Source organism: Colossoma macropomum, unplaced genomic scaffold (assembly GCF_904425465.1).
Source record: "Colossoma macropomum unplaced genomic scaffold, Colossoma_macropomum, whole genome shotgun sequence".
NCBI classification, from domain to species: domain Eukaryota; kingdom Metazoa; phylum Chordata; class Actinopteri; order Characiformes; family Serrasalmidae; genus Colossoma; species Colossoma macropomum.
In genome coordinates this window covers 23,521,366-23,545,121 of record NW_023494787.1, presented here as the reverse complement: position 1 = coordinate 23,545,121, position 23,756 = coordinate 23,521,366, and the positions used below count along the sequence as shown (strand labels likewise).

The 23,756-nt window shown below is 40.3% G+C and overlaps 1 protein-coding gene across 5 annotated transcripts; it reads right to left on the bottom strand.

Moving 5' to 3' along the window:
* Window positions 1-983: 983 nt before the first annotated feature.
* On the bottom strand, window positions 984-23,012 carry pum1 (pumilio RNA-binding family member 1). 5 transcript variants are annotated; one of them, XM_036566560.1, is made up of 22 exons: window positions 22,905-23,012; window positions 13,902-14,215; window positions 13,672-13,740; window positions 13,470-13,575; window positions 13,150-13,337; window positions 12,870-13,039; window positions 12,530-12,773; window positions 11,312-11,405; window positions 11,067-11,168; window positions 10,524-10,666; window positions 10,176-10,314; window positions 9,951-10,079; window positions 8,639-8,935; window positions 8,214-8,450; window positions 7,748-8,015; window positions 6,895-7,024; window positions 6,076-6,210; window positions 5,829-5,966; window positions 5,480-5,605; window positions 2,879-3,000; window positions 2,576-2,768; window positions 984-2,372 (listed from the first exon to the last, which is right to left on the bottom strand). In XM_036566560.1, exons 2-22 carry the CDS (start codon window positions 14,202-14,204, stop codon window positions 2,241-2,243), a joined length of 3,465 nt encoding a protein of 1,154 aa, XP_036422453.1. In that variant the 5' UTR covers window positions 14,205-14,215; window positions 22,905-23,012; the 3' UTR covers window positions 984-2,240. The 5 variants fall into 5 exon arrangements, with proteins under 5 accessions (XP_036422453.1, XP_036422456.1, XP_036422455.1 ...); XM_036566563.1 differs by having other exon boundaries at window positions 1,921-2,372; window positions 8,645-8,935; XM_036566562.1 differs by having other exon boundaries at window positions 1,921-2,372; window positions 13,470-13,572.
* Between the last annotated feature and the right edge of the window lie 744 nt (window positions 23,013-23,756).

Below are 23,756 nucleotides of genomic sequence, written 5' to 3'. Positions count from 1 at the left end.
CTATTTTCTATAAACACTTGCTTTGTCCATTGTGTGCATGAGAGAGACCACTATTTTTACTGTACTGGCTTTGGTTCATGACAGCCCACTGAGGTGATTTCCTGCAGTGATTAAGCCGCAATGTTTACAAAATCCTGATGTGTTGCAAGAGCTGACCTGATTTATGTCCAATAAACCCAACCAGTAGCCTCAGAATGATTCATTTAAAGTTAGCTGTGTGAATTTTCCTAAGTTGACACCAAATGATAAACACAATCATTTTTTTTGCCTTTGTCTGCAGCAGAAGCAGGATTTGTTAAGTATGTGTTGCAGATTCCCAGTAGTTTTCACTGCCCTATTTACACAGTAGCAGCTTACTTGAAGGTCCAATATCTTACATTTTCTTATTTCATTAAAACGTTTCCCCATGAGCTCCACTTATTTTTGTGGTTATAGAATCCATGTTTACAGGACCAGTTTCCAGCCTCTTTGTCCCTTAGAATTACACAGGCTATTTGTTTTGCTGTGCCGTTAAGACTGATCTATAAATGACCTCTGTTCTGTTTGGCGGTCTTGTATTGTGTCTCATTCACTCAGTGTGGGCTGCAACACTACTACTAGAGCAGGAATGGGCAGAGCTAAACTGCTGTAAGCTGAATAGGCAGCTGAGTAAATGAGTTGGGTTTTATGACAGCACAAAAAACAATGATTTTAAAACAGGTCGTATTTGCAGCTGTTTCCACATATAAACTGAATGGGCTGGTGGAGTGAACAACAGGTTTTAAAATTTCAACAACATTGACATAAAACATCAAACTCTTCTAATTAAAGGGGGGAAATGTGGTTTTCCATGATATGAACCCTTTAAGTGATCACATGCAGCAGTAATAAACTCCCAAGTACTCTCAGAAACTGAATAAGAGTAAACATTTGCTTAGCAAAACTATTTTGACGGTATTATAAACATCAAAACAACCATTTAGCGGAAAGAAAAGTCTGGAAGCTTTTTTAAATTTTGAGCTTTTTATCCATGTTTTGTTTCAAAATAAAGATCACACATCGTTTAGAGACAATCTACAACTGGAGTTACAAAAAATAGTTGCCCAGGCAGAAAGCACACACAGCATCTGTTAACTATACACATTATGGTTACAAGTGTGCTCGCATAAAGAGATCATAGGAAATATACACAAGGCTGTTTAAATATACACCGCAGAGTGTTCCAAATCAAATGTTACAATCACTTACAAGTAGACAAAAGAATGGCAAATCTGTACACACCTTGCAACCAGGGCAGTCTATGCATCACGCACATACACAAACGCTTGTTGCTATCTGCCCTGGAGTAAGGGAGGGACTATAAAAGATCTTTTTCTTAAAAAAAAAAGGAAAGAAAAAAAAATTAAGGGATGAGCTGATGTGGGAAAAAATGGCTGGTGAATGGCTAAAAGCAGAGTGCCCATATTTGTGTTCTTTGTACATCTATGCCATTTTAATCCGAAGGGCTTCAAAACCAACAAAAAAATTTGATATTACAATTTACAATATACAACAACTCATAACTCAAACAACAACCAAAGAGGTGAGAATTTACACTGAAATGCACAAGATTCTTTTTTTTTTCCCCCATTTTGTTTTTTTTTTTCTTCTTCTCATACCAAAAAGGGCTGTAGAAGCAAGTCCACATTTACATTAGCGAAGGTTTACAAATGTACAATTATACAATCAGAAGTATGTATTCACTACTGGGTAGATTATAGGTACAGATTGGACATCAAAAACCAGAAAAAACTACAAAGTTTTATATATATATTTATATATATATGCAAAGTTCTACACCAAGTATGCACTAAATATTTATAGAAGCAAGACCAAAAACGTCTCCCATGCTAAATGTCTGCATCATGTTAGCAAGAGTGTGTTAGCGTGTAATGTGTCTGTGTTATGAAAGTGTGTTAGAAACGTGTATTAGCAATAAAGTGTTTATATGCGGAAGCCTCCATGATTCAAACTGGGATCAAATCAAATATTCTTTCATCTCATACATACAAAAACAGAAGAGGAGGACCAAGGTTTAAGTAGTAGTGGGAGAGGGGCTGGGTGTAAATATGCTAAAAAGAGAAAACAAGAACAAGCTCACAAGGACCTGGAGAGAGGGGACTCAGCAATACAAGGGGAGGGTTTACAGTGATCTCAGACCAACAGCTCTTAACTCCACGCATACACACACGCACGCACATCAGGGGATGAACGGGAAGAGTTTACATGATGCCGTTTGGGGGAGCACAGAGCGGGCCCAGGTCGACTCCATTCTTCATATAGTACTTCTCCAGCTTGGCCAGGATGTGCTTCCCATATGTATACTTCCTCAGGGTCGCAATATGAGGCCGTATCTAAGTACAAAGAACATCAAACATCAAACAACCACGCTACAATGCACTGTAGGAAAACATCTCACGTCTGCATGTAAGCTTCAAAGACGGGGCACATGAGATAGAGACAAAGACGGGAAGCACAGAAAGGCAAATACACAGATAAAAGACGAAGAAATAAAAAGCAAAGAAAGGAAGGCAGTTATGTAGGCTAACATATGCACCTTGTGCATTACGATCTTGCGCTGTGTTGGCTCAGCAACATCGATCATTTTCTGCACAACGTAGTTGGCGTACTGGTCCTTCATCATGGTGTATAAGGCACTGTGGGGCCCGTCCGCCATACTGCACACTTCATCAATCAGCATGGCCCGCTCCGCACGCAGCGAGTGTGTCACACACTTCTCCACCACATTACTGCAGACAGAGAAACGTACAGAGTTACAAATGATGGTACTAACAATGTGATGTTCCGGTGTGCAACTACTTATGCATTATTAGTAAAATTACTACTTTATTATGTTTACCTGGCAAACTTGTGCTGGCTGAGCCCCAAGACATTTCCTCTGATCTCCGCGACAATCTTGCTCTTGTCCTCTGCACGGCCGTGCTCCAGGACATGCTGAATTACATAGTTTCCATATTGATCCTACATACACACACAAACAATAATAAACATTAATAATATTGCAATAGGGAACAAAGTCAATGTTTTTATGTAAGGATGCACAATTAGAATCCACAGATTTCTTCTTCAAACACACAACTGGCTAATTTTTTATTTTATTCTGGAAGACTGGATATTTATTTATTTTTTTTATTCTGGAAGATGCTGCTGTTAAACGTGGGTCGGGTAGGTGCACTTGTACTGTATTTAAATGCTGCTGCTACACCTATACCAAAACGTTTTATCACCATTATGCTTAACTCATTATACTGCATAGTTAGTTGCCTCTTATGTCAAAGAGACACTTTGATTCATGTTATTTAAATAGGCCACTGATTTTTTTCCTTTAACACTAAGGCCAACACTCCATCAGTAACGTGACCGCTGAATGATGTTGCCCTTATTTTACATGTAACGAATGCAATTTAAGAAAGCCTAAAATTTGATTTTTAAATTCAGTTCATGCCAAACTATAATTTTGAACAAGAAAACAGATGAATAGAAATACAAACCACATATCAATCATGTTTTTGTTTTTCCAAAATAAGTGCTTACCGATCCAAAGTCTGTTCTGATGGAGCTTACAATGCTCACTCGGAAAAAATATTATACATTCAGCAAGAAAGGAAGCCATGTGCATATTTTATATAGTAATACAAAACACGGTAGTATGCACAAATCTCCGGTTCTATGTGCCAAAATTGATAGTGATTTTTACAACTGTCAACAGTGTTGTATGTGACAAGTTCTGTGACGGCAGATTTTGAATGGCTTTGGATTCATGTGGCTAAGGATTTAAAATGTCACTTTGGTGCAATAAGGAGTGTATTTTTATATATATATATATATATATATATATATATATATATATATATATATATATATGAGTATTAATATTGGTAAATGTTATTTATATAGTGACTGTGGCTAACAAAGTACTGGAATTTGTTTAATCTCAATAAAGTTTCTGGATGAAAGAAAAAAAGGCTAGAATCAGTCATTAAACAAATCAGTGCATCCCCACTTATGTGTCTATGCATAGCCAAAAGAACTGCAAGAACGTCAACACCAAATCAGAAAAAGTTAAAAAAAAGGTATGGAAAATGCAAATAAAAAAATGAAAGCAGTGATTTTCTAAAATTTACTTTGACTTGTATTTCATTGCAGACAGTATGAACAAAATATTTCATGTTTGGCTGGTCAACTTAATTTCATTTGTAAATATACATCCACTCCTGCCATTCGTGCCTGCAACACACTCCAAAAGTTGGGACGAGGACAATTTAGAGCTAGCGATGAGGCAAATAATTAATGATGTGATTTGAAACAAGTGATGGCAACAGCTAATTGTAATCATGATCTGGTTTAAAAAAAAAAAAACACAACATCCAGGAAACATCTAGACCTTTAGGAACAAAGATGGGCCGAAGATCACCGGTTTGCCAGCAAATGAGTGAAAAATTATTGAAATATTGAAAAATGTTCCTCAAAGAAACACGGCAAGGGATTTAAACATTTCACTCTCTTTGGTGCAACATCATTAAAAATAGAAGGAATCTGGAGGAATTTTAGTGAGTAAAGGGCAAAGGTGCAACCCTTAGCCGAATAACTCTGAACCCTCAGACAACACTGCATCAATAACCATCATCATTTATCTATGTGATAATAACCACATGGGCTCAAGATTATTTTGGCAAACCTTTGTCAAGCACTACAATACATAGTTACATCCACAAATGAATCAGTATTTTAAGTATTTTTGGAAGAAATGGATGCTGTGTGCTCCGGACAAAAGACGAAAAGGACCATACAGAAATGTTACCAGCACCAAGACCAAAAGCCAGAGTCTGTCACAGTATGGGGTCGGCGCTCTTAGCAAAGGTAACCTGCGCTCCTGTGACGGCACCATTAATGCCAAAAAATACAGATTTTGGAGCAACACATGTTGCCTTCAAGATGACATCTTTTCCAGGGACGCCAGCACAACTTACAACAAGACAATGCATCACCATATTCTGCACACATTACAAAGGCACAGCTGCAGAAGAAGGTCTGGGTGCTGGACTGGCCTGCCTGCAGTCCCAACCTGTCCCCAACAGAGAATGTGAACGCAAAATGCAACAATAAAGACCCTGGACTGTTGCACACTTTAAAACTTGAAAAATTAGACAAAATTAAGTGTTGTGAAACAGAATGACATTACAAAAGTGGTAAAAGTTCTTCACTGTCCCAACTGGGACAAAACAAAAATTCATGAGTAAAACATGAAATAATATGCTGCTGTACTGTATTCAATGTAATGCCTATCAAAAATAATTTACAAATCACTTTTCAGTTTTAATTTTAACACAGCATCCCAACCTTTTTCTGATTTGGGGTTGTAAGTGAAACAGCATTACAAATACATCACAGTGACAAGATGTTCATAAGACATTAGTGATAAAGACTGCGTGTTTCTTACTTGGACCAGCTGCTCAGTGTGTTGGTGTAACTCCTCCAGTATTGGCAAAGTCTGCTCTGGAAGACAGTGTTCCAAAATACGCTGGATCACCCGGCAGCCATAGGGGTGTGTGGACAGAGCAAACACCTGTACAACACGCGCACAGTAAACACACAAAAGAATGTCCAGAAAAAAACACACAGAGCCTTTCATCTACAAGAGCCACTTCAATCACTGCAAAAACACATCAAAGGAAAACCCCTACACACACACACACATACATACATACACACACACACACACACGGGTTTATGTAAAAGCTGACATTTAATCCTAAAGGGGTTAGAGGCCAGTTGCTATGGTGACCCACCTGTCCTTTGAAGGCATCAATGATGAACTGGAGAGCATGAGGCTGCACACACTCAATGCACTTCTGGACAACATGGTTCCCATTCTGATCCTTCACACACTTCAGCACGTGGCCATCCAGCTCCCGCACCATCTCACTCTGCACCAAGCACAAACATAACGATCAGTCCATCTACTAAACATTTCTTCCCCTCAACAATATTAAGTGGAAAGATGTGTGAGGTGTTGTGATACGAGTGTGTACTCACAATAACTTGTTGGTCAGAGGGGATAAACTCCAGGGCTTTTTGGATCACCCTGCAGCCATACATCTGCAGAGCCAGAGACAGCACATGCCCACGGATCCGCTCAGCAAGCGCCAACTTCTGATCCAGACTGCCAAACTAGACACAAGGATACAGCATTATTTCTGTCAAAAAGAAAAATCTGCTCTATAAAAATTAGTACCATTGGACTCAATGTTAATATTTTATGACAAAAGATGATGTAATTGATTTTTTTTCCTCCTCTAATGGGCAGTTGCAAGGTTTGGTAATGGCTTGAAGCAGAACCTGAGGTTCAACATTCATTTTAAAAAATCGAATTAATTGGTAATTGAATAAACACTTACTTTGGACCATGCAAAAAAATACACAGTTTTCTGTGTTTTTTTATTTCTGGAGGTTTGAGCTCTTTGTTATGTATCTTAAGTCCTCCTTCACTTAAGTTTCACTACAGATCAGAAAAGAACCCTTCCAAATAAACACTTACAGGTCTACATCTACAGAGATGAATAACAAAATGAGATTGGCTAAAACATCCAACAGTTGGCTACAACAGCAGGATCCATTAGGACATGCAAAATAGGCCAACATGCAGTGACTAAGTTTCCTAAATACAGCATTAACTGTCTGGCTATGTTAATCAGAAATGTCCACAGGACTGCACAAAGAAGGAAATTAAGAATTTGAGTTAACATAAATTTCAGACAACCTAAGTACATTTTAGGCTGTAACTACAGAACAATAAATTAAAGAAATAAGAGCTTAAGGCCTGGCAGATAGCCTGGTTTATTAGTGAAACCTCACCTCAAAGAACTTCTGGATGACATAATTGCCAAACACATCAACCATGAGCTGGTAGGCAGCCTGCAGAATCTCACTGAAGACCAGCTGACGCTCCGCAGAGCTTGCTCTCTCCAACTTCAGCTGGATAAACCTAAACACATATATACACAACATTTAATCCACCATCTAATCCGACAGGTCTCACAGTGAGGCATGCACATTCACACTTGGGGAAAAAAAGAACGTAAAACAATGCAAGAGCAGAGAATTGATGCTGTATTTCAAAGGGGCCATAATGTAAATTTTCCATTACATTATTACATTATTTTATTTCTTCTCCTGACTATCACTTTGTGTAATATTTATGTTTGTGTGGGTTTTAATTAATTAAAAACAAGCTGTTTTTACAGCTTGTTTTCCATCTATGGACCTTATGGACAGAGGAAAAAATGGGTACATTCTATAATGTTTACATCCTACAGCAAACTCGAGATGCGCAGAAATATCTGCCAACAAAAACTGTTGGCCACACACAAAAGTCAAAACGTATCACTTTTGGGTTTTGGCTGTATGGAACTATTTTATGGTTTCTATGACAGCCATTAGATAATCATTTTCTAGTCATTGCTCATGTCAAGTATTAAAAGGGGGTAAAACAACCAAAAAGAAAACCCCACAAATGACAGCACCAAAGCCAAAGTTTAATTTAAAAATAACAACACACCATTTTAAACTCTTACTCCCAAAAAGTGAAGAAACTTTGTTTTTCCATATTTTTTTTTTTTAAGAGCAAAGAATAGTTATCTTAAACTCAATGTCAAATGATACTGATTCAAGACAATCGGCTACCACAAAGTCGTAAATGACTGCACACCTGGAGCCATGCTGGTCCTGAGAGAACTCCATGACATGGCCGGCTATCTCACGCAGCTGGAGGTTGGGATAGCGGTTGTTGCGGAAATCCTCAAGCAGACGGCTGCGTCCAGACGGCATCACGTCTGACATGCCATAGCGTAGCCGTGATGACGGGAAGAGCTGGCTGCTGGGACTGAAGAGGGAGGAGCCAGTAGTTGCACTGCGATACTTTGCCTCAGCCCCAGGAGCCGCAGAGATAAAACGACCACTGCCATTGGTCAGACCACCTGTGAGGAAGAGGTCACAAATGAATCATTGGAAACAGTTGTCTACCTACAAGATTTTGGGTCATTCTATTCTCAGTCAAGGTAGTTCTGAGTAATGCACACTTTCCAAATCAACCAAGACACAGTGACACCAAAAACAAAGTTTTATAACCAAACAGTCCTGGTAATAGAGAACAGCAAGTATATGCCCGAACGTACCAAGGTTGAGACTGCTGGAGGATCCGTGGGTTGAAAGAGAAGGTGGAGGAGTTAGAGAGTGGGAGGGACCTTGGTTGGGAAGTGGCATGCCAACAGGGCCAGGGGAGGAGCTGAAACCAAGTCCATTGTAAAAGCCTCCATGGCCAATAGGAGTGAGACTGCTGGGTGTGCGCTTGTATAAGTCAGAACTGCCTGTCAAAGAGTCCCGGCGGGAGCCACTGGAGCTAGAGTTAGGCACTGCAGAGACAAACACAGAAGACATCAACTACATGTTGACAAACTTACATGACACAAAAATAAAATTAGTATAATAAAGGTAACACTTAGACAAGCCCTGTGCAACCAATTAACTACTAACAAGTGTATAACACATAAGAATAAAAGTTATCAATAACAATTGCTGTTTAGTTTATGGCTTCACTCACACACACCTGCTGTTCCAAAACCTCCAAGTGTTGCTCCAAGTGTAGCACCAAGGGACGAAGATGGGTTAGCATTGAATCCGAGAGAGGAGCTTCCTGGTTGGGCAGAGCCTTGAGAGAACAAGGACGAGCTCTGCGAGGAGGAGCTTGGAGAACCACTCCCATAAAAGGAGCTTCCTCCCAGGGCCCCGCCTCCTTGCTGACCTGGAGCTTGTTGGGAATTCAATGCACGAAATGCCCCACTGGCTCCGCCCCCCAGGCCTGCATTAGCCCCACTTGCAGAAGCAGCTGCAGCTGCCACTGTATGGAGGAGCAAAGTAAAAGAGCAGAAAAGATTTTACTAATACAAACAAAATTTGAGGATCTTCTTACATTCCAAATGATAGTACACCGCTCAGACATAACATTATGACCACCTCCTTGTTTCTATGCTCACTGTCCATTTTATCAGCTTCACTTACTATATAGGTGCACTTTGTAATTCTACAATTATAGACTGTAGTCCATCTGTTTCTCTGCATACTTTGTTAGCCCCCTTTTACCCTGTTCTTCAGTGGTCAGGACCCCCATGGACCCTCACAGAGCAGGTACTATTTGGGTGGTGGATCATTCTCAGCACTGCGGTAACACTGACATGGTGGTGGTGTATTAGTGTGTGTTGTGCTGGTACAAGTGGATCAGAGACAGCAGTCCTGCTGGAGTTTTTAAACACTGACCACTCACTGTCCACTCTATTAGGCACTCCTACCTTGTCAGTCCACCTTGTAGATGTAAAGTCAGAGACAATAGCTCATCTGCTGCTGCACAGTTTGTGTCGGTCATCCTCTAGTCCTTCATCAGTGGTCACAGGACACTGTCCACAGGATGCTGTTGGCTGGATATTTTTAGTTCGAGAACTTCTCAGTCCAGCAGTGACACTGAGGTGTTTAAAAACTCCAGCAGCACTGCTGTGTCTGATCCACTCAGACCAGCGCAACACACACTAACACACCACCACCACATCAGTGTTACTGCAGTGCTGAAAATGATCCACCACCCAAATAGTACCTGCTCTGTGGTGGTCCAGTGGGGGTCCTGACCACTGAAGAACAGGGTAAAAGGGGGCTAACAAAGTATGCAGAGAAACAGATGGACTACTGTCTGTAATTGTAGAACTACAAAGTGCACCTATATAGTAAGTGAAGCTGATAAAATGGACAATGAGCATAGAAACAAGGAGGTGGTCATAATGTTATGCGTGACCGGTGTATAATTAATGATAATGTAACAGATAAAAGGACAGATGGCTGAAGGAGCAAAAAGGTGAAATGAATACCGGCTGCAGTTGGGCTGATGATGACAGAGGCAGGGGCCATGAGTCGGACAGGGCCGCTGCGAGCTCCCGTATTCACCACTAGAGCTCCAGTCTGGTCATAGTATGCAGCTGGAGCAAGCACAGGGTACCCTGAGACACATTCATGAAAGCTACATTAAGCTTTGATGCCCATCGAATAATAAAAAGAATACTATATTTTGAAAATGAAGCTGGAGCAAGTCTCACCAGGAACGCCAGCAGCCAGACCTTGCCCAAACGCCAAGGCCGAGTTCACTGCTGCCGCCGCTACAAGCTGGTCCGTTTGCTGGCCCTGCTGACCTTGGCTGGGAGTCAAGGGTCGTTGGTTACCTCCAGCACGCATCACCTGAAGGTGTACAACATATCAGAAAGAAAGTGATTATCCAACAGAAGAACAGCATAGGAGGGTAGGTGTACAGAATTGGTGACTAATCTTTTAATGGAACGTTAAAAAAAAAAAAATAAAAGGACCGTTTTACATTTTACAGAAGGGCTGGTGACCCCGGCTAGTGCTGCGTTAACGATCTTCTACCCCAGAAAGAGCCCATTTCTTACCTGCTGTTGGTTCTGCTGAGTCTGTGCTGTTGGCTGCTGATTGGCTGAGTTAGAGGGGGCAGGGGCCTGCTGCTGGAACAGGTTGGCTGGGTAGACACCCCAGGGAGTCACGCCATAATACTGAGGGGGCATCACTGCTGGACCTAAAAACAAATAGGCACAGAAATTAACCTCTTAATTGATCAATACATGATAAATTACACTGCGCCATGCCTATGGTGAACTTCTACCCTTATATACAATATATTCTTTGTTAATTGTCACTGTGCCATTGGCCTTGCAATATGCAAATAAGCTTTCTAACCAATCACTGTGTTTACTTGTGTGGTATAAGCAGCTCCAGATAAAAGTGTTTCAAAAGATTAAGGTATTAATGCGATCCTATGACAGTAAATCATTTTTGTCAAAATAAAGTAAGTTAACCTTTAATCATGACACACTGATTCACCAATGTGTTTTTAATAAAATGTAATTGCAATACTAGTATTCTGTCTAAAACAAGCAGTTCTGCTATGGTGTTGTGCTTCCATGGTGACAACATACCAAGTGTAGCAGCAGCAGCAAGGCCAGCAGCATAGGGGTCTGTGCCAGGTGGGGCTGCACTGATGATGTAAGGGTTCGGCATGAATGCTGCAGGAGCCAATCCTGAAACACACAAAACATCACATGAATATAATCAGAGCCAGCATAAATGAATGTTGAAGCATTTCTGAAACAACAAATTTTCTTGTACACTTCCATGGTACAAATACTACTACTAACTACTCTTCACCTACAGACACACTCACCAATGTGCGGTTGCTGGGCTGCAGCAAGGGCATACTGCTGCTGTTGAGCGGCTGTGAGCTGTTGCATTGCCAGAGCGCTGGGCCTTTGAAACAGCTGAAATATTTCAAAAGATGTCATTTAACATTTTAAAATCCCATACTACTCTCTGTGTGCACAGTGCCTCACTAAGTGACCTATAAATGTTTAATGATCAAGATGCAAGAACCTAAAATCTAAATGGATAACTGGTGAGTAAATGGGAGCCTCACTACAAATGTAAGTGAAATGATATTCAAAGAAGGTGTATAAGTGTGAATAAACTGCCATGGTGACAATATAGCCATTAATTAACTCCTGTTTATTCCACTGAACAGGATATTATGTAAATGGGTACAGATCATGGATTAGAAACAGAACAGGGAATGAAAATGAACAGTAAATCTGCACAGAAGCTAAATTATATAAACAAAAAATGTCTTTCTGTGTGAAGAATTTTAAAATGTGGTTAACCAGTTAACAAAATTACTTTGCCTTGCTTATTTTTTGTAGAATTATAAAAGACAACTATTTTCCTGGCATGATTTACACTTCATTGTGTATAATCTCACACCTGCAAAGCTTTGTTGTGAGCTGTGCCACTTAACACTCACTAAGATATCTTGCCTATCAAACGGTAACTAGTTATAATTATCTGTCAAGCTGGCCAATTACTTTTTAAAAACTGAGTATATGGGTGTATTTCACAATATAAGCTAAATTCCATGTGAGGTCCAAAATTATCATTAATAACATTACAACACACTGTGTAAATATAATTGCAATTAAGGAAATATATGTATTTTTTTTATAAATATCCTACAAACTTGTTAATCAGAAGCAAGGTCGGCCTGCGCGAATAACTTACATAACTTACATGACATACATTATTTTTAAAATGATGTATTTTCTTATAGTAAAACATATTAACTAAATAGAAATAGCAGTGACTGATACGGCATCTCTTATGCTACGTCACAAGAATCTCATTAACTGTTCTTTTACTCCAGGTCCTAGGAACACCCTATACGTCAAATGTTTTACTTATCTTCTGGTGTAAACTACTAAGAGTGTGCACATAAAATGAAAAATGTTCAACAGTAAATGTGGTATTTTAACTGTTATGTTTTATTTTCAACACAAATATTACATGGCATTTCACTATGCTAAAAAAAACCTAGCTAAATGCAACATGCATTTACCTGTTGAGGGGAGTTGTAATCAAAGAGACCAACAGTAGCTGCTGTGGAGTCAAGAGGCAGCTGGCTGCCAGAATAATCAAACTGCAGAGTCTCCATGGAAACAGATTCCATAGGGTCAAGGGTCACGTTCTGGGGCTCAACATTTGGGAACTCCTCAGCTGGTTTTGGTCCTGACCCTCCAGCCATCTCAGCTCCACCCAACTCCACCTCAGGACCAGCAGGAGGGCAGTTACCAGGAGTACGACTGCAACACAGAGGGGATGTGAAAGTTCCATGGGAAACACTGTTCTCTTTAGATATGCAGATGGTGAGTATGAGCAGAATAGCATTAGCACTGTACCTAAAGTCCTTTACATCCACATCCAGCCCGTTTTGACTGGGCAGTCCATTGGGGTTGTCCATAGGATCAGGTTCTGATTCTTTCAGCTCTTTTCTCTCAGGGTCAAAAGTGGTTTTGGGTTTTGGCTCTGCTCTCTTCTCCGGGTCATCAGCCTCAGCATCCCGAGGACCCTACAAGAAAAGCAGAGGTGTACAAACATGAACACAATGAGCCATACCTTAACAAGTTATGAAAGCTGAAAGATGGTGTCCATTAAAGAGACAGACAGGGAAACACTCACAAAGGCCCCTTTACGCAGACAGGAGTCAAGTTTCTCAGCAGGGGAAGAGCTCAGAACATATTCCACCATGGACACGCCCAGCCCACCACTCTCAGAACGAGGTGAAAGCACAGATCCCGCCTCTCCTACGCCATGGAAACCCTGACCTGGCCGACGCTGCACCATGATTGGCTGGGACACTGAATGATCTAGGGATTCAGCAGACATACACTATGAGCAATAAATGTGTTGGGAACAAATTTAAGCATGCATAGGCACACGACCATATATTCATCTACACCCAACCCCCACACACACACACACACACACACACAATTTACCAGAGGCTCCCCAGGCACTGTCTCTCCATTGGTCCAGAAAGATCCCTTTTGGTCCATCTTTCCCTGAATCATCAGATTCCCAAAACTTCTTGCCTGTGAGGAGCTGCTGTAGGGGCAACAGAAAGTAAATAAAGACTCTTCATTAAGGGAGTGAAAAGAAATTGGGTAATGAGGTGAACATAATGATGGCATGAACTCTAACCTCTCCCATGGCTCTTCCCTCTAGAGCTAGTGCCTGAAAGTCATGGTTGAGCTCGTCCATCGACCGCACCTGAGTGACACACGGGGCAACCAATATCATAGACCATTAAATGCAAGCATACAAATATACTCAATTTCTGTAAAGAGCTGGATACTTCAAGATCCTATATGACAGCATTTGGAAATTAAAACTGATTATTTTATGTGTCTATACAATGCAGTAGCTCTAACCTGGTTGTCAGCGTGAATGTTATCTCCAGTGGGCCAGCGGTGTTTGCCATTGTTGTATCCAGGCTGCTCGCCATGCTGCCGCTGGAAGAAGTAATCCACCATTGCATCATCTTGAGAACGCCCCGCCCCCTGTGCAGGGGGAGGGGCCTGCGGAGCAGGACCAGGTTGAGAGGCGTGGCCCGCGGCACTCAGCACCACAGGCATGCTGGGTAATGGCCTGTCAGGGGGAGGCAGTCTGAGGTGGGGGCTGAATGAATCCTGCCAGAGCACAGCTTTCCTCTTCAACACACACGCTACGCTCATTCCACCAGAGCCTGCAGGGCAGCAACACAAACACACAATGTTCCAACATTGATCCAGCAATGAGTTTTTCAAATTTATAAACAATCAATAGCTAAATTCTGAATGCTATTACAAATAATTCGAGAGATGTGGTTTGCAGGGTGCAAGATTCCTATTTACTCCAGAATTATCATTATTCTCATGATTCAATACATGTATTTGTAAAGAACACAACCTACATTACAACTGAAATAAAATTATAAACAAAACAATTATTGCAAAAATGAAGTCTGTAAAAAGACAAAATAGCTTTAAACCACAGTCACAGCTAATATTTACTAGCTTGACAGTGATGCCATTTCTGCTGCAAAACATTCACAGATATGAAGCCCCTCATGGGTATAACTCGTAACTCGGCATGCTCAGAAAGCTAATGATCTGCAACAAGGAGGTGCTATCACCACTCAAACAGCTCACGTGCACCACTGAAAGGGAGAAAACTGACATGAACCAAACCCATTAAGGCACACACATCATAGTGCTCATGAGGGCACATGGAACATTGTGGCCAGGGTTAAAATTCAACTGAAAAGCACATCAAGATCATAATTTTATGATTGTGTAACCCTGGCAGTTTTGGCCACATTTTGTGAAATCAGTCACTGTGATGTAGGGCTGGGCGATAAAACGATAACAATAAATATTATGATATAACACTCCTCGATAGAAATATAAGAATTGTTTCATAAAGGTTCAATAAAATAGAGTATTCTCACACTTCTGCGTTCTAGCGACAGCCCTGGTGGCTTTTTCTACTGCAAGGAAATAGACATGACTCTGCTGTCACCACAAGAGGGCACCTTTCCAAGTTTTTTGACATGATTAGAGAGGGAGGGGGTGATGAGTAAAGTGAGTCGCCAAACATACTTTGGCAATGTCTGAAACGTGGAGTTATATATTCCCTGTTTGAGTGGAGCATTCGGCGATCTGTTTTCCTGTAACCAGGTTTTATGTGTGGCACTGGAAAGTGGGAGAACCTGGCTTCCCATGCTAGCTGTTTTTAGCTGCTGCCTAACTTGAAGTAGCGCTCTGTCACTCGCACAGCCCGGTGAATTGACGTTACTGTAGATCAAACAAGACAAGAAAACCCCCTGATTTCAGTTTAAACGTACCTAAAAGGAGGACTCTGTTAGTCTAGTGTGAGAGAATCACACTGCAATTAATGCTTTTACACAGCAAGTGTCAGATGTATTGCGGTCCACCCCTCAAACTATTACGATAGAATAGAAGAATCCAGATGTCTGCTAGCTGAGGTTTGAACACTGTGATACTCTCTGACATGGATGTGGTAGGAGTGATGGCAGTAAGGCGGTGTGATCCATCATTGATGTACCGAGCCAGCTAATGTTTGCTGTTCATATTAAGCTGACGTTGTTGAGAAACTAAACAGTTTAAAACTTGTAACCAGATAGCTGAGCACTCGTCACCAGACAGCTAAAAATAATTTCTTCTTTCTTAAAATGATGAATATTACAAAAGCTGCAGCTGTGCTCGTAAAAACAGCTGACCCGAACTTTCTCCCATAACAGATTTGTGAAATGTTCCAGTATATGGCAAGTGTTTGTCATGTTCCAACCATAAAGGATAATTTAACCACTCAGAAGAAAGAAGAAAAAAGAAAAAAAGTATTTGACATTTATGTATCGATATTGGAATATAAAAAAATTTTGTGATAAAATTTGTCCATATTGCCCCGCTCTACTGCGATGCAAAGCAATGTAACGATGTAATTTCATAAAAAAAAAAAAAGACAGACATTTTGCTATCAGATAATTCTCAACTTCAAACTCTAAACACTAAGAATTGCAATGACAATACAAAAAGGTCAGTGAGCAGTCTAAAGACACTAAAGAGATAAAAGATCTTCATTGTGAAAAAAATTTAGAAGCCTATGTTTTTCACCAGTTAACTAACGGCAGCCTAAATTTCTCTTAATTCCCTTTTTTGAGGAAGTAGCCATGGTAAACTGAAAGTTTCTTCAGTGCACCTGTCATGTTACCTAGACCTGAAAAGGAAAGCTGACCCTAATTCACTAGGATTCAAATTTGATTTTAAAGTTTCAAATCCAGTAAAAACGAAGGAACAAAACTATATAAACATTCTGCAACACTGGCAGCAATTGATACTTCAATCTATACACAACTCCAACAAACGCCAACACTTATGAATAACAAAAACTGTGTTAAGAGATACTCTCTCCTTACTCATAACTGTGTCCGGGCATGCAGAAGATCAAATAGTCAATACAACATTAACATGTCCACATAAATGAAAAAGTTCTTCAAAGTTCACAATATTTTGCTTTGAAATCTGAAATGTGCATTGTCTCTTGCAGTAAGCCATCTTTCTTTTGTGCAGATTAACACTATACTACACCATTTTTTTTTAACAGAGCAGGAATTTATACAAGAAAGTTCTAATAAATCATGGTGTGTAGTCTATCTTGCTACACTGCAATCAGTATAATCAATCAATAATATGCAAGGATGCATCATAAGCCATTGCTGTAAACCACACTGCGCACACACGCCAAATATAACTCCTATGAAGTTTTCTTGATTTTCATTTTTCTGTTCAGACGTCTCTTTTGTTAATCAAATATTAAACAGGATTTTTGAACAAAGCGCAGTATCAGCCTGGTTTAAGGCACTGGGTGAACTTGTGGAGCTCTATGGTACAGTGCACATGCGCAGAGACCTTATTGCTACGCAGAGTGTGCAGTGCTGTGTGAAGTGCTGTGCGCAAACCAGTTTAATTTACAACTGAAACTGGAACAGTCCAGGGTGGGGTCTGTGCTGACTTAGTTATGTGGAATCTACCTTTGTGATATCAGTTAAGCCTAACTGAGGAAGTTTCGCTTTGTTCAAGATCCTCCGACTATATTGAGCTTGCTACGCTATATCATGCTCTTCAAACCAGGACCAGCTGGTTGTAAACAACACAAAAATTCTGTTGCACCTACTTAAAATAAACAACCTGCCAAGTTAGAATTAAAGTCTTTCTACATATGGGAACCAACAAATAGCTGAAACAACAAAGTCACATTTCATAGTAAGTACATAAAGATGTAAATAATCACAATCGCCAGAAATGGCAACTAATTCAGTTCAAATTCAGGATGCTGGCTAGCCACCATGAGAAATACCAGGATTCTATGCAAGACGGGTTTCCATGTGAAAATGTGCATAATCTATTGACTGGAACCACAGAAAAGGAACTTTTATTTGGGGACAGCATAAAGAAGCAGCGGAAGGTAATAATTAACTAATGAAGCTGTGCAGGACTTGTTAGCAGGATTATTTAAGTTCAATTAAAACACTGTTAGAGCGCACAACTTGTCACCTAAAGTTTTTCCGACAATGTACGAATGTCAAGTAAACGTTGCACTTATGAGGCTGCACAAGAACATTTATTTCCTCTAAACTGACCAAATCAATTAAAATTCACAGTGAGTTAGTTAAACACCTCTGTGTTAGCTCAATTTACAAATGTTAAACTTCAAAAATAGTTATACCTGTTAAACCTTCACATTAGCATGACTTTCTTCATTCTGGTTATCATTTACTTAGTTCAACATAATTTTAATTATATAACCTGACAAAAACCAGCACTACATCTGATTTTCTCTGGTGTAATATTATGTGTTCCCAAAAACCCACACCAGTGATGCTCTAGTTAAAAGACAATATCAAATTAACCCATAACAATGACAACACACACATACCTGATCTACAGTAGCTTCTCAAACAGAAACATGACCTCGCCAGACAGCATTTCTACTTGTTAGCCATGAAAGCAGATATTACAATAAACTCTGCTGAAGACTACAGATAACTCCAAACTAACATATTCACACAATTTAAAAAGCCAAACTTCTTCTTAGTTTGAAGTAACAGAAACATGTATTAATCAAAGACAAATAAAAAATGGCTATGGACAGTCATAAACTTTTGATTTTTGTAGAACGGACCTTTTAAAAAACCATTCCACAAGAAATGATATGTTCTGACACATAACTTCTATAACAACATAGCAATGCAGACACTCACGATTCCATTTTTACACAGGCTACAATAAACTTTCTTGATGGACCCTCTGGACACTTTGTATAGGCCTAGTTGTTTATGACCCATGCAGTACATTGCTGTTGTCTAAAGAGAACCTTGTATCTCAAAAAAGTTGACTTTACAGGAGAAGGAAAAAACACACTTTACTTTTAATGTAAGTCAATGGAACCAGATAACATACATGTTAAAAAAAAATAGGATTAACACATTTTTATATACACATCTCTACAATATCACGCTTTCTACATGAAAACCGAGTGACTGCAAAGTGAGTCAAGATGCAAACTGGCTGTGTTAAAGCAAAAAAATCTCTGACTGCCATGATTGAGCAGCAGCATTTTGGCTAACTTCTCTGCCTTCTATGTATAAAGGCATTATGTGGCAACGGCAAAGCACTCATATCGAGTATTCTCTTGTCAAAGTCTCATTAAACTAAATTATAACCAAAATAGAGAGCTGTTGACTACTTTATGATCTGGGCAGCGCTTTGTAAATCTCTTTTTCTGAGTTTCCTCAGGCACTCACACACTAAGCCTGGGGAGAATATCAGATGTATTTGCTTATTAAAGTATTAAAGTTTTGTTAAATCATGATTTGTTTGATTTGTAGCATTTAACGGTAGCAATTCTGACTGATGCATATGATTCACCATTATTTTTTTCGCTTTTATGATCAATGCAGTTACATCAGGTGGAATTATAAAGGCGGCATCAAGAAAATAAAATAAACCGTTACACCACTAGTGGGTAGGGTGTCAGCTTGGGTCTAATATATTAGCTTAAGGCCAGAGCATTAGATAGGAGCAGTCTAAAGCACAGCTTTTGCCTCACACATACTGTAATTTAGTGATGCTGAATGGCCTAACAAACTGAAAATGGAAACATGAACACTATAGCACCTCACTCTTTATTTGTGCTATATCAAATCAATTCACTGAATTATAAAATTTGTGAACTGTCACACCCTTAATGGGCTGTAACAAAAAAAAAGGGGGGGTCATATACATGTAGTATATGGTTGACTGTAGGTTTCACAGTCACTCTTTGGTAGCTAGAAGCTAGTCAAAATAAATCTTTGCTGCCTTCTCATACAAATAAGTCTATGGCTAGATTATGAGTGGGAGGTATATCCACATAAAAGTATGTCACTATGTGATGGATAAAAACATGGATTTTACCATGGTAATTTGACTTCAGGACAAATCTGTAAACAACAAAAAGCATAACATGCCATGTAAGTGTCCTAATAAGGACTTTTCATTAGTATGGTAATACTTGAATGTGTACTAAAAGGTTATGAAATTTAGTTGCGGTTATTTGATTTGATTAATACTTTATAACATAAAGGGTTATAAAATTTGTTAATGATTTAAAAATGCTGAATACCAATATAAAATTTATTATTTATTGTCTTAATAACAGTAGGTTTACTATCAATCCTCCTGTCAGTTCTCATAAGCCATTACCCTTTACAGTCTTTTGTGATCGATTAAAAAAAGTAGATGTTTTCTTTATTGTGCTCTTAAAATGAATAATGTTAGCTGATTTGAGGGGCAGAGTACAGGCTTAGCAGGACTTTGTGCTGTCAGTCAATGGGAGCCATAACAGCCAATAAAATGTGTTCAATATATCCACTATACTTAATTTACACAGTACAATTTTCCAGTAACTTGTGTAATGCAAGGCATCTGGTACTCAAATTACCAATTGCTAGTGGAATTTTGGCTATGAATTTCAACTTACAGGCAAGACTACAGACAAACATCTGAGGAAAAATAAACTCCAAACTAATCCCAAAATCTCATCTCATCTCAAATATGCCCTATAATATTTAAACAACTGTAATATAATTTAAATCAAATGGAGCTTTCTTGAATTTTTACACCACACGCATTATCTTAGACAGAAAGTCTAAAAATACATAAAGTTTAATACTCTCAATGAAAACGGTTCTTGCCAACAGGGCTCTCAAGTGGTGCAATCAGTGTCCTATCACTATAACTCAAGCCTGATTTCCAGTGATGCTACAGCCACTCAAGGCTGACAGTCCACAAGAGCACAACTTGGTGATACTGATAGATTGGGCACTCTGTCTCAGAGGATTCAGAGTGATGCTAGCCAATCGTCAGAGCCTATCTGGTCATGTACACAGAACTGGGCAGTTAGCACTCTCCTAGAAGTGGCAACTTAAAAAGATGCAGTGACTGACTAACCCTAACTTAGAAGTACTGAAAGGATAGGGGAGATTTAGACATGGGAGCTGCCCATAACTAATGCTGGAGAACAAAAAGTCAGGTATATCAAATTCAGACAGAGGATAGGAATTGATGTTGAATGGCACTGGAGAGAAAAACAATAAAAACAAAACAAAGGAAAAGGCTCTTACCAAAGATGGCAAATAATACCAAATCTGATGTGGGCCAGCACCAAAATCTCAATCTTGCAATCCAGTAGTATTTAGAAAATTGAGGGACAAAAACATGATTCAGATCAGCCAATTTCTCTTTAAATATTGCTAAACGTCATTCCAAATGTCAGGATATTTTGATATGTCAGCTCTTCCCTTGTTCCAACCACTTATTTAGTAAATGGAAAGGTACATTAATTACTCAATTTCTAGGGTTTGTTTGCTGCAGGAAATTTCAGGGTTTACAATTTTCTTTGCACAACTCACTTTAAGTACATTTTTCAAATGTAGAGTCATTTTTGTGTCTTTCACACAACCTATAGTCTAAAAATATTTCCAGAACTGATTGGTTCATGTGACACTTCTATTAGTAAGAGGAGTTTGCACCGCGTTGGGGCTATGTACTGGCTATTACATATCATAAAAATATCTGTACAGAATATGAAACCAGAGACTTAAAAAGCATAAGCATTAACGAAATGTGTTCAGGCAAGCTCAGAATAGAAATAAATTGATAGAATTAATAGATATGCAAATTAATGGGTTAATCAAGAGACCCACAACTTGTGACATCACTGACATGCAGACAATTTCTAAGAATATGGTCTTAGTTATTAAGCAGTGAGGGAGAAAGATGAGTGTGTTGGAGGGGGAAAGCACACATGCGCAACAGAGCTTCACTGCATTTGACTAACAACTTACCACAGAAGCGCCTTCCTTTATTGAAAAGGTACACATATTCCATACCGTCATAACCCAAAAGAGGTGGTAAAGGTGAAGTCTGATGAGTCACTTACTTCAGAAAACAGTGCAACTGCATGTATTTATAGTAGCATTTGCACCTTGTAAAGATGATTTTGGGTTAAGCAGTAATGAGGCTTAATGAGGGTGTACATTTTAAAACCATCAAAAAATGTATCAAAATATAAAATCACTGGTACGCAGCTTGGTCTTTCATCTTTGGGGCTTGAATCAAAGAGCTGAGAAAGTTCTACTTGAGAAAGTTCTGTCTTCTTTATTTAAGCCAAACCAGCTTGTGTAGTCTATAACTTCAACTGTGCAGAATCAAGACAAACACATAAAACACAAAACCGAGTCTGATCTTCACATCAGCATGAAAACGGGCATCGAACCTGTAGATCTGTATATCGTTCATAATCCTACCTGTTAGACAATGCTGAAAAGCAGAAAACTGCTCAAGTTCTTTAAGCCTGTGAGAGGCATGGCCTACCAGTGCCCCAACACCTCATGTCTGCACTTACGGGAAACACACGAGCAGGCCTGAAGTGTAAAAGGTAGAAAGGCTTAATAACATCGCCAGCACAACACCTCACAACACACACACACACACACTATAGCCACGAGAGAAGCTGTGAGGAGCATTCAAACGTCCACATTCGCGGTGTTTCCAACGGCAGTCAGAGGGAAAACACCGGCCATTTCACACACGCCTCCCGGAAGTGGATACCGAAACCATAACGGGGTTAATCATCACTTTAGCACGCACTCAAACTTCCAAAAAATGACACTGTCTCTTTTATCGTTCAAATGAGCGTCTCCGTTCAACCAACACACCGTCCTGAGCTAACATCAAACGTTTAGCTGCCCGGGCTGAAGCACAGCATGCTAACAGAGCAAATGAGAGAGCCGCGTTACTGTAACGTGCAGAAACACAAAGGCACATTTTGGAGACGTTACAGCCTCGCGAGCAGAAAGCATTGTGACGAAACAACGTTTAGAATGTGCGAACATTCGAAGGGCCGAACTGTCTCAACATGAGTCCGAACCGTTTCGGCGAACCCGCCTCATACTGTAACCACACAGCCCGGCCCTCAGCAAACACAGCACTCACAAATAAACCACACGCCGCCGGAGCCGGGAAAACGGGACCCGGGTGATAAACATTCACCGAAACGGTACCTGTGCGACCCTGGGCCGGCTAAGGGCTATCCTACAGGTCCTCCTCCCGCTAACAAAAGGCCCGAGCCGTCTGGACAGGAAGAGCAGCACAACAGTAGGAAGAGCCGGAGGGAGGAGGAGAAGAAGGAGGAGGGAGGGAGGGAGACACTGCCTCTAAACACAGCCCTCAAAACTAACTCGCTAACGGCTCTGCTCGCGCAGATACACGCGCGGAGAGACGCCTCGGGTCTCGAGGAGCACCGGGCTTCACGACAAACGGGCTACTCACAGGTGGAGGATGCGGATGGTGACGGATTTCAGCCCCGGTTTCGCTGCGGCTCCCTGGCTTTCACACCGACAACATGGCGGCTCGGTCCAAGCAGGCGCTCGCGGGGCATCATGGGAAGAACCAAGAGAGAACGTGCAACGGGAGGGAGGAGAGGGGAGGGTCGCGCGCGCCTTTGTTGTGTGCAGTAGTCAACGGTAGCGCGCGCAGACGGTGTGTGGATGAGGGGTGAGAATGGATCATTGTGCTAGACGGGCAGTGTCTGCTCAATTTAGGCAGCACACTGCTCCGCATTTTGTATGGCCGTTCTCTCATACTGTAAACCTTAAACTGCTTAGGAATATTCCACTGCCGTAAAATGTGCTGGATTCCCCTCAGTAGCCTCACCTCTGCTGTGTTTAGAGTTCTTTGTTATGACGGTTTCTTCATATCCCTCTGTCTTGTGAGACAAACATGCTTGAACTGTAATCCCAAAGGAGGCAATTAGCCTACCACGCTCTGCAATGACTGGACAGTGATACATAAATATAAGCTAGGCTATACCAGGAGCTTACCTGGAGCAGCAAGGTGTTATTAAAGCTACTGTGATTTATGCCTTGGTCAGTGGAACACATGCTGCTTTATTCAGCTAGAAAGGAGGAAGTGCATGAGCCTCATCTTTACAGTAACACTCATTAAAGATGCAATATGAGGATTTATAGCAATTTTACTACAGTCCTCTGTTCACACAAGCCTGAACTCACCTACCTGAGCAAACAGCCTATGGAAGATTTTGATTCCTCAGTCATGATTAGTGAGGGAAGCTTTCAGATTTTAAAATGTACTGATTATCAGTGTTTGTATTCAGAGATTTGT

Excerpts from the sequence above, each read along its gene's own strand:
- pum1 (XM_036566560.1), bottom strand. The coding sequence starts at position 14,204 with ATGAGCGTAGCGTGTGTGTTGAAGAGGAAAGCTGTGCTCTGGCAGGAT. Across the intron at positions 10,080-10,175 it reads TCTGGCTGCTGGCGTTCCTG|GGTACCCTGTGCTTGCTCCA; the intron begins GTGAGACTTGCT and ends AATGTGTCTCAG. Across the intron at positions 5,967-6,075 it reads CCTCTGACCAACAAGTTATT|AGTGAGATGGTGCGGGAGCT; the intron begins GTGAGTACACAC and ends TGCTTGGTGCAG.